Consider the following 10,888-nt stretch of genomic DNA (forward strand, 5'->3'; position numbering starts at 1 on the left):
ATTTGTATATCTACACATCTGTATATCTACACATCTGTATATCTCCACATCTGTATATCTACACATCTGTACATCTCCACATCTGTATATCTCCACATCTGTATATCTCCACATCTGTACATCTACACATCTGTATATCTATATATCTATACATCTGTATATCTACACATCTGTATATCTCCACATCTGTATATCTCCACATCTGTATATCTCCACATCTGTATATCTACACATCTGTATATCTACACATCTGTATATCTATATATCTATACATCTGTATATCTACACATCTGTACATCTCCACATCTGTATATCTCCACATCTGTATATCTCCACATCTGTATATCTCCACATCTGTATATCTCAGCCTGGCTCTGCACTGACCTCTGTGTTTGCCGGCTGAGCGGTCTTCAGCATGTCGGAGACGGCACACGCCAGGTTCTTAGCAGCCCCCAGCAGCTGCTGGCCGTTCGCTCCTTCGTCCTCCATGAGCGCCGCCAGCAGTTTCACACCCTTGGACATCTCCGTCAGGTTGGAGGAGATGGTGGTAACAGCACAACCCACGGCCGTGTAGTCCGTCTCTGCTGGGTCACCTGACGACAGGTTCATTTAAAAGTGAAGTTGTGGCCCAGACAGACTCGATGTGAACAAACATGTCCGCTGATTCTACCTGCAGTGAGGTTGACCATGGAGGCGGTGCCTGCTGTGATGGCGTCCACCTGGGAGTGGATCTCATGTTTGGACTCATCCATCTTGTTTTTGCGCCAGGCTTGGGACGCCTGAAACAAGGACAAATAAAAAATCCTCGGGTCACGAGATGCAGAAGGAAGCAGCCAACGCTCAGAACAACACATCAGCACACAGATCAAGAACGGAGGAGTTCAATCTCACGGCGTCGGTTCCCAGCGGCGGCAGCGTGTCGAAGTCGTCCAGAGAGGCCTGAGCAGCCTGGACCGCCTGCATGCTGGAGTTAATGGTTCCAGTCAGAGCTTGTTGAGCTGAAGTCTGAGGAAACACAGGAAATACTGTCGACACACTGCGTTACAGTAAAACCTCTTTTCAGAATCTCTCAGGATCGACGTGTTTTACCAGCGGAGGCATGTGTCCTCGGTGCATCTGTCCACTGGTGATGTGCTGCTTGGCCTGAGGCATGGAGCCCATCTGGAAGCTCTCTGGTCCTCCAGCTCCGGAGCGCATGATGGCCGGCAGCGCCACCGAGCCCGTCTCCACCTTCCCCACCTTGTTGAACTGCTGCTGCAGCACCGTCGACCTGGAGAGAGGACACGTGAGAGAAGTGAGTATATATCCTAAAACTCCTGAAAACTACCACGACTCGTACTGCTACACACACGCACATGCACACGCACACGCACGCACACACACACACACACACACACACACACACACTTACTTTTTGGGTGACACCGAGTCTTCCAGCATCGTTGACTCTTCATCTCCTTCCAGACCAAAATGATCTTTGCTCTTTTTCTGTGAAAAAGCAGAAAAGTGGTCGATAAACAAATGAAGCGTGGACGTTAATTATTCGATCTGATAAACATGTGACTGAGGAGTAAAGATAAGAAGTCCACACAGACTCCACACAGACTCCACACTGAATCTAATCATTAAACTGACGTTACCTTCTTGAGGATGATGTCGATGTATCCGGCGATGAGCTGAGCGATCTGCTCTCCCTCAGTCGTCTGCACTGAGTAGTAACCGTCCTGATAATCTCCAAAGTCCTGGAAGCACAAGATGGAAGTCACACACACGTCCTGAATCCTGAAGGAGTTTGAGCAGCATTCTCTGTTTAGCTGGTTCTGTTCAGAGGCTGCATGCATCTGGAGACCGTTTCACAGCGCTGCCACTAGATTGTCCCGTTAACGGGACAGCCACAGAAATCACAGATCACATCCTCACGAGAAGCCACCTCCTGCAGCCTCTGGGCTTCTCACAGGTCTCAGTCCTTCTCGCCCTCGGAGCAGCAGCTCAGGGTCAATGACCTGTTCCGTCTCTTCCTGTGAAGAACTCACCAGGGTGAAGCTCTTGGGCGAAGCAGCCCAGCGTTTGATGTTGGTCAGGTTCCACTCCTGGATCACCTCCTTCGTCTTCTCGTCCACCCTCATCACACACTCCTTGGTGATTCCCAGCAGACGAGGGACCAGTTTGTTCTTTCCCTTCATTTTCTCCTGCAGGACATTAAATCACAGTTGTTGAAGCGTCTGCAGCTCTCAGGTTCATTCTGTCTGTCCACAGACTGTAAATAAAGATGGACGATATGATCGCCGCCTGGTGTCCGGCTGCAGTACAGCTCATTAACCTCCTCCTCCATGTTAGCAGATGGGACGTGAACCAAACTAAAAACTCAAAGTAGTTAAATAAAGTTTGTCGAAGATGTTTCTGTCGTTTCAGCTCGTTCTTCTCTCTGATGTTTGTCCAAATGTTTCTGATCAGTTTGGTTTAATTAGTTAAAACAGAGACGTCATGATTGACAGCTGAGACTGACTCCTGATCGGTCGAGAACACGCACTATGCTGCACTCATGAGCACAAGATGGCAGCCTTCATATCCGCCATATTTCAGCTCCATTTCGTACATGACGAGAATTTAAATATAAAATGATTTAGTGTCAAGTGGCTGTGGTGCAGCAGGAAGATGTCAATGGTTTGATTCCCGGCTCCTCCGGTCCGCATGTCAGTGTTTGGAGTTAGTGTTGTGTTGTGTTGTGGTCGTCAGAGACAATCAGTAGGTCCTCTGTGGCACAGAGACGAAGTTTTAAATGTGACAAAAGTTCCATTTACAACCTCAACATCCCATCAACCCTCTGTTCTGTGTCCCAGAGAGAGAGGCGTCTCCTCACCTTGACCAGAAAGAAGGACACTCCGTACGTCTTCAGAGACCTGGCCAGCTTCACGTAGCTGACCTTGGCCTCGATCTCTGTCATGTTCTGGCAGTTTTTGTGCGCCTGCAGGGACACGAGAGGGGAGGAGAGGAGGAGGAGCAAAAACAAACACAAGTCATCTCCTGGAGATAAACCACATCCTCTGATCCTCTCACGACTCAGAGGGACCTGGTGTCAACGTCCGACCTGAGGTCAGATCACGTGTTCATCATGTGGTGTAAACATGTGGTGTGTAGACATGTGGTGTGTAGACATGTTGTGTGTAGACATGTTGTGTAGACATGTTGTGTAGACATGTTGTGTAGTCAGTGTGTGTGAAGCAGCAGATTGTCGACTCGTTCACAACAACAGGAACATGTGGGGGACATGTGGGGAACACGTGAAGAACACGTGGGGAACACGTGGGGAACATGTCTGTGGTTCAGTTTAGGTGTGAAAACAGCTTGGAGGAGTAAAAATGCTTTAGTTCTTTGTGAAACTGCCGAGTTTAGAGGACGTGAGTTGACTGGACGTCCTTCATATGTGGCTCAGGACACATTTACGTCCACACTGATAAAAGAACAAGGTCACCAGACGACCTCCTGAGCGATCGGACGACACATTTGGATTCTTTGTGATCGGATGTTAACACCAGGTCTGAACTTTATGGTGTCTGGTTCTCACCTGGAAGATTTTTTTCTCTCCTTTGTGCTTGATGTATTCTTTGGGAAGGAACTCCTTCAAACTGAGGGGGAAAGATTCAAACTGAAAATCAAACACACCTGACGAAAACTCAAATGATAGAAATAAAAACAATAATAATGATGGAGGAAAGAAAAGAAGACAGTGAGGATGAGTGTGAAGACGGAGCTCACTCCAGGAATCCAGGCTTGTGTTTGGACTCGTTGTGGTCGCCGAACTGAATCTGACACTGATAACCTGCAAACTCACAGGCCTTGTCAAAGGAGACGGGATGAGAGCCGTTCAGGATGTCGTCACGGGCCTGTGGACACACACACACACACACACACACACACACACACACACACACACACACACACACACACACACACACACACACACACACACACACACACACACACACACACACACACATGAAAACTTGTAATATAGAAACAAAAAGAACAATCTGAGCAGGACAACCTAACGGTGAAGAGGGAACTGAAGCAGAGGATCATGGGGTGGATGTGGGGAGGGCGGGTACCTGCACGTAGAGCAGGTTGAGCTGGACGGGATCTCTGGAGTCCACATTCTGATCTGAGTAGAAGAACTTCCTCCTGAGCAGCAGCATCTCGGTCTCCTCCACGCCCTGTTCCCTCAGCGTCCTGCCGTGGTCCAACCAGTTCACTGAGGACAGACACCACACGAACAGGAGACACTGACGCTCGGTAACACGAGATTAATCTGATATACATTTCTACTGTAATCACAAAACTGTGTGTGTGTGTGTGTCTCTTACACTCGTCGTCTGTGTGAAGTTTCTGCTTCAGCTTCTCCATCTTCTTGTCGTCTCTCAGCAGAGTCTTGTCTCTCTTCAGTGTCCCTGTGGTCTCCTCCTTCTTCTCCTCGCCGATGTCTCGCACCAGCGAGTACTCGTCATAGTTTGTGATGCCTGACACACACACACACACACACACACACACACACACACACACACACACACACACACACACACACACACACACACACACACAGTTACAGCAGATCTCGTTCTGGAGGATGAGGTCGGGACAAACGTCACAGAGAGAGAACCGACCTATTCTGGCGCAGATGGTCATGAGCATGTCGCTGACGATCTTGGAGTCGTCCACCATGACGGTCTTCACTGTGCCGTCCAACATGCGGATCTTCAGAGGCCTCTGCTTCTTCTTGTACTCCAGAGTGTCCTGACAGACAGAGATGAAGTTATGGGTTGGCCCATGATGTCGGCTGACGTGAACGCTATCTGCCTAATGTTCGATGATATGAAAACTTTGAGTCGTCACAATGAAATAGAAAAACCGCTCTGCAGATGTTTGCCTCTGTCGAGCAGATCAGTTTCAGTCGACAGACATTTGTTTCCAGACTCATGTGAGGTCACTGTGACCTTTGACCTCACCACCACACACACCACCTTCCAATCACGAAGAAGAACCTGCGGCAGCTTCAGTCGTCATAAAAACTCAAAAGATGTTTAGTCTGTCCAGTCTGGACTAATGTAAAGAACATGGAGAGGACCCCTTCCAAATATAAAGTGTCTAAATATAAAGTATTTAAATATAAAGTATCTAAATATAAAGTATTTAAATATAAAGTATATAAATTTAAGTATCTAAATATAAAGTATCTAAATATAAAGTATCTAAATATAAAGTATTTAAATATAAAGTATTTAAATATAGAGTATCTAAATATAAAGTGTCTAAATATAAAGTATTTAAATATAAAGTATTTAAATATAAAGTATCTAAATATAAAGTATTTAAATATAAAGTATCTAAATATAAAGTGTCTAAATATAAAGTATTTAAATATAAAGTATCTAAATATAAAGTATCTAAATATAAATTATCTAAATATAAAGTATTTAAATATAAAGTATCTAAATATAAAGTATCTAAATATAAAGTATTTAAATATAAAGTATCTAAATATAAAGTATTTAAATATAAAGTATCTAAATATAAATTATTTAAATATAAAGTATCTAAATATAAAGTATCTAAATATAAAGTATTCAAATATAAAGTATTTAAATATAAAGTATCTACATATAAAGTATTTAAATATAAAGTATTTAAATATAAAGTATTTAAATATAAATTATTTAAATATAAATTATTTAAATATAAAGTATTTAAATATAAAGTATCTAAATATAAAGTATCTAAATATAAAGTATCTAAATATAAATTATTTAAATATAAAGTATCTAAATATAAAGTATTTAAATATAAAGTATTTAAATATAAAGTATCTAAATATAAAGTATTTAAATATAAAGTATTTTCTGGGGTAAAGAAAACTACAATTCATATTTAGATGATATGAACGAGTGAAAACATCATGAGGATTATTCTACGTTACATTTCTGCCGATAGATTCTTTCACCTGAATCTGACACTGGAGCTTTAAATGAAATTATTATTTTCTTAGTTCAAGTTCTACCTGTTTGGTCGTATTTGTGTCTTTTATTGTTGTTAATTATAATTAGGTATAAAACCTCAGTTACACTTATTCATCATAAGACAATGTGAGGAATCATTGATTATTATTTCTCATATAAATATCAGAACTAATCTTTGCTCCTTTATATCAACATCAGTTGCTCAGGTTCTAATTTTAACCATTCTCTTCTTTCCATTTCTTCCGTGTTAGAAGTATTTGTTGCACTTTGTGGTGTCTGAGTGTGACTCACTCCATTCCTCAACATGTAGTAATCCAGGGCCTTTCCTGCCTCCAGCCAGATGCCTTTCTTTGGGTCTTCATCAGACAGGAACAGCCCGTAGTCGTTGGCTGCGGAGGAAACACAAGGACGTCAGTGGAGCTGTTGTCTCGAGTGCTTCGCTGTCTGTTTAATCAGGTCAGTGGATCAGTGGATGATCAGATTTTAAACAAGCAGACTCATTGAAGCTGCTTCAGACTGAACTCCTCAGGTCCCTGGATCTTCTCTGGAGGACAGTGAGACTCAGTTTGTCTGTCTCCTCCTTCACTCCTGTATAAAGTCCAGGAGAAGTGAGGACACAGCAGAGCGTCCTCCACTGATCCACTGAGGGAGTGGGGGGGTGATGAGCTTCTAACATGTGACACAAACATGAAGAAACACAAACCAATGTCTCTGGAGACAAAGTGCTGACACACAGGTAGAAGACACAGACAAAGACGTGAAGACAGTTTGTGGTGATGAGAGCTGACGACGGGGTCAGGTGATGTAACCATGATCACATGATCACTTCCTGTCTCTGCTCCACCTCTCACCTGAAGAAGGAGGAGGATCTGATGCTGAACGAGTCTGAGCAGAAAACCTGCTGCTGAGTTGTGCTCATGTCTGAAAACGTCTTAAATGTAAACAGGTTGGAACCTGAACGCACGGAGCTGCTGTTGAGACATCGAACGTAATGACACATAACTCTGGACTCCAGCTGTCTTCAGCTCTTCAGCTCAGCCTGTAATCATCAGCTGTGTGTGTGTGTGTGTGTGTGTGTGTGTGTGTGTGTGTGTGTGTGTGTGTGTGTGTGTGTGTGTCTCACGCTGGCCGAGCTGCGCCTCAGGAACTCTCTCCCTGATGATGCGGCAGGCGTCGTACACCATGGTGGAGGGTTCAAACTGCATGGTCTTCACCACGTTCCCCACGCCGATCTTTAGTGACAGGGCCACCATGATTGCTGCTCTGCACCTCCGCCCGACTCACACCTGCAAAACATTCAAATCCATATTAAGACACGACATCAAACTTTAACCCTGTCCAGAGTCAGACTGCTCCTCTGTCTCCAGTGTTTGTGTCCTGAGGTCCAAACACAAAAACTATTTCCACTAAACTCTGTGGACAAATGAGTCATGAGCTGAACTCATGATCTTTTATCTCTTTAACACTCAGAGCAAATCTCTTTTAACGTTTTCATAATTCATGAATCTAGTCATGAATAAAGCAGAGGAGCCTGTTGGAGGAGGAGGTTTATACGAGCTGCTTCGTAACATTCTTCTTTTTATTCCAACTACACTTGTCAGTGTTGTTTCTGTGAGAAGGAAGCTCGACACAAACGTTCCAGCTTCTGTCAAACAACTTGACAGAGTCGAGGGTGTGAACGTGAGAATGAGGAACATCAGTTCTTTTTACATGAAAACAAGAAACTGCGGAAACTGACTTCTATAATCTGCTCCATCGTTGCTGTGACAACACATTTATATCCAGAAACACTGATCTGATGTCACGTTACATTAAACTGTGAATGACACAGTTCACACCTGTGAGCTACAGAGCAACAGATAAGACAAGAGCACGTGAACTGCAGCTGAACTCTGTGAGGACGGTAAAAACTTTATGTATTAACAAGGTGGGATACCTCGTGTGTGTGTGTGTGTGTGTGTGTGTGTGTGTGTGTGTGTGTGTGTGTGTGTGTGTGTGTGTGTTCCTGTACTTATGTCTTTGCGAGGACCATTTTAAGCACAGACCTACAGATCGAGGACATTTTGACCAGTTCTCACTTCTCTAAGCTTGTTTGAGGGTTAACTTGGTTTTAGGTTTAAGTTAGGGAATGCATTATACCCATGAGTGTCCTCACTAAGACAGAAGTACGTGTGTGTGTGTGTGTGTGTGTGTGTGTGTGTGCAAACCACAATGTAAAGAAAACTGAAATTTCAGTTTGTGTCAAAGCAGAAACTCGAACCACATCTGTGACACAAACCTGAGAGGATTTGTCTTCATCAACGGACGTAACTGACGAGAGGAAGTGTCCTCAGCTCTTTTCTCGTAAATCAGTCGAGTGCACTGAGACTTTTCTGCACTTCATGAAACGAATGTAGCTGTAAATGTTTTTTATGTTTGATTTGAGTAAAAGCTGCAGTAACAACAGAAGCAGTTTGCAGAGGACGGGTCTTTTGCAGAGTGACGGAGAGAGAGCGAGGCATGTGTTGGCGTCGCAGCTCCGAGGGATTGGATGTCACAACACAGACGCTCTCACATCCTGCTGACACTGTCTCACTATCAGTTCCTCTTTCTGTTCCTGGCTCCATGACAGGCGGATGAACCGGGCAGCGGCCAAAGACAGGGTCAGGCCTCAGGATACAGCTATCAGAATGCATTCTGGGTATTGTAGTGACAGATAAAACAAGAGATTTCTAGAAAAGAAGAAGGAAAGAAAAAGTATTTTCCTCCAACATGAAATTCTCCTGAAAACTGACACGAGATCGACAATAACGAGTCAACTCGCTCTGAATCTATTGTTTTGATCCGTTTCCTGTTCGGGTTCGTTCCTCGGACTTGAACTTGAGTGTTTTAAAGAAGAGAGAAGGCGGGTACCTGATGTGAAACACTGTTTGAGTGACAGGCCTCCTGTCCAATCAGATGCTCAGCTCTAGGTTTCTTCTTCTCTGGCTGAAAAACACAAACCAACAAAAACCACATTACTTTTGTTTTATTTTGCAGAAAAACCTTTACTGACAGTTTTCAATACTGAGAATATTAATAAAATAATAACAATAGTAATAAAAAGCATTAGATTTAAACGGTGACACAGACGTTTCCTCAGCCAGGATCCAAATGAATATCTGGATCACGTGAATTCAGCTGTGGTTTCATGAGGAGAGCGTTGGAGGTTTGAGCTCAGTTCTAGTTTTAGATTTAAACAGGATCTTAGAAACAACAACCTCCCGCTTCAAGGAGCTGCACATTAAAGAACCCCCCCCCCCAGTCGTCTTTCTTCAGTTTCAAACCGATGATGAGGAATCACTTCACACAAATATTTTACAAGCTGAGTCTGGTTCTAACGCTGAGGTCGACTCTTTATCTGCAGCAACACGTCTGGAGCCACGTCAGGAGATCTGGCTCCGCTCTCACATAAGGCTGCTGGTTCACTGGAGTGGTCTGTGAGGGTGAGCGAGTGTGAGAGGGGGTGAGGGTGAGAGGGTGAGCGAGTGTGAGAGGGTGAGAGAGGGTGAGAGGGTGAGCGAGTGTGAGAGGGGGTGAGAGGGTGAGCGAGTGTGAGAGGGTGAGAGGGTGAGAGAGTGTGAGAGGGTGAGAGAGGGTGAGAGGGTGAGAGGGTGAGAGAGGGTGAGGGTGACAGGGTGTGTGTGTCCAGTGTCGGGGGATCTTCTCTCTAGTGAGATCCCCCTCTCACTTGTCCTGATGTCACTTCCTGTTTAAAAAGCGCTCACATGCCATAAAAGGACATTTCATTGGCTGGTTTCCTTCCAGCTGTGAATCAGCTCTGGATCCTGCCACAGTTTGTTTGTGCTGAGATAAGACGAAGCTCCGTCACTGAAGTCTGCAGCAGCCAATCACAGACAGTCTGTCAGGAAACACTAGAATGTCATATGAATCCATCTCCTGTCATCCCACTCAACAGTCAACGGTCGCCCTGACGACAAACGTCTGCTCCGCCTGCAGCTGTCAGATACTGAACATCTCTCGTGCTCCGGGCCCGACCACACTCTGCGGCTCACAATCTTATAAACACTTATCGTATTAAAGCAGAACTCAATCAGCCTCACAGCTGCACCGCCCGGCTGAAGAGGATGTGATGCTGCAGATGTTCTGCAGATGTTCTGCAGATGTCACACATGAATGTTAGAAACTGTCATTGTAGCATCAGCAGCCTGAGGAGCCTCCGTCACGCTGAGGTCACAACCTCCTCCACCTTCTGTTCCTGAGGTGTGTCTGTGACATCAGAGCGACCGTTGACCAGCTCCTCTTCAAGTCCAGATAAACTGTCTCTGTGTTTTAGCTCCACATCAGAAATAATCTGCGTCCACACTAACACATGAAGACACATGACCTCTCACCGACACCGGTCATGTGGTGTAAACAGGAAGTTGACATGACGTCGGTGGTGTGAACAGCAGCTCTGTGCGTTACGTGTTCCAACCTGTTCACGTTCAGGAGGTTGAATCCAGAGAACCGTCTCCAGAGTCCTGTTATGTTTCTATAAGACCATCCAGGGAGTCATCACAATTTCCTGTGGAGGATTAACAATGTGCCTCACTCTTCACCTTCCATCCACCTCAATGTACCACCTGCCCGCTTGACCACCACGGCATGTAGAGCCTTCAGCCGCTCTGCTCCAGAACCCGGAACCTGCCTCACATCTTTTCTAACTGATCGTTCAGTCGGACTGTTCTCATCCTGTTCCTCTCACTGATATTTGAACTCACTGGTTTAAATCTGTCAATCAAATGTTTTGTCAAACAGACGTCGTGATTGACAGCTGACACTGACCCAGGATTGGTTGAGTGTGTGTGTGGGCGGGACCTGGATACTGACTGACTCTGACTGTAAATGACGTCATAAAT

The 10,888-nt window shown here is 44.7% G+C and overlaps 1 protein-coding gene across 1 annotated transcript in view; it reads right to left on the bottom strand.

Moving 5' to 3' along the window:
- tln1 (talin 1) overlaps positions 1–10,888 on the bottom strand; it is a 39,796-nt gene that overhangs the window by 22,396 nt on the left and 6,512 nt on the right. Inside the window, exons 2-17 of the mRNA XM_069513345.1 lie at positions 8,901–8,975; positions 7,132–7,294; positions 6,300–6,397; positions 4,659–4,788; positions 4,362–4,514; positions 4,107–4,249; positions 3,757–3,884; positions 3,566–3,626; positions 2,861–2,965; positions 2,034–2,189; positions 1,641–1,742; positions 1,412–1,488; positions 1,090–1,270; positions 892–1,005; positions 671–779; positions 385–593 (exon numbers count right to left, since the gene is read on the bottom strand). Of these exons, the coding sequence (XP_069369446.1) occupies positions 385–593; positions 671–779; positions 892–1,005; positions 1,090–1,270; positions 1,412–1,488; positions 1,641–1,742; positions 2,034–2,189; positions 2,861–2,965; positions 3,566–3,626; positions 3,757–3,884; positions 4,107–4,249; positions 4,362–4,514; positions 4,659–4,788; positions 6,300–6,397; positions 7,132–7,261 (1,896 nt within the window). The 5' untranslated portion in view covers positions 7,262–7,294; positions 8,901–8,975. The remainder of the gene's footprint in view (positions 1–384; positions 594–670; positions 780–891; positions 1,006–1,089; positions 1,271–1,411; positions 1,489–1,640; positions 1,743–2,033; positions 2,190–2,860; positions 2,966–3,565; positions 3,627–3,756; positions 3,885–4,106; positions 4,250–4,361; positions 4,515–4,658; positions 4,789–6,299; positions 6,398–7,131; positions 7,295–8,900; positions 8,976–10,888) is intronic.

Source organism: Paralichthys olivaceus, chromosome 18, assembly GCF_024713975.1.
Source record: "Paralichthys olivaceus isolate ysfri-2021 chromosome 18, ASM2471397v2, whole genome shotgun sequence".
Classification (NCBI taxonomy): Eukaryota; Metazoa; Chordata; class Actinopteri; order Pleuronectiformes; family Paralichthyidae; genus Paralichthys; species Paralichthys olivaceus.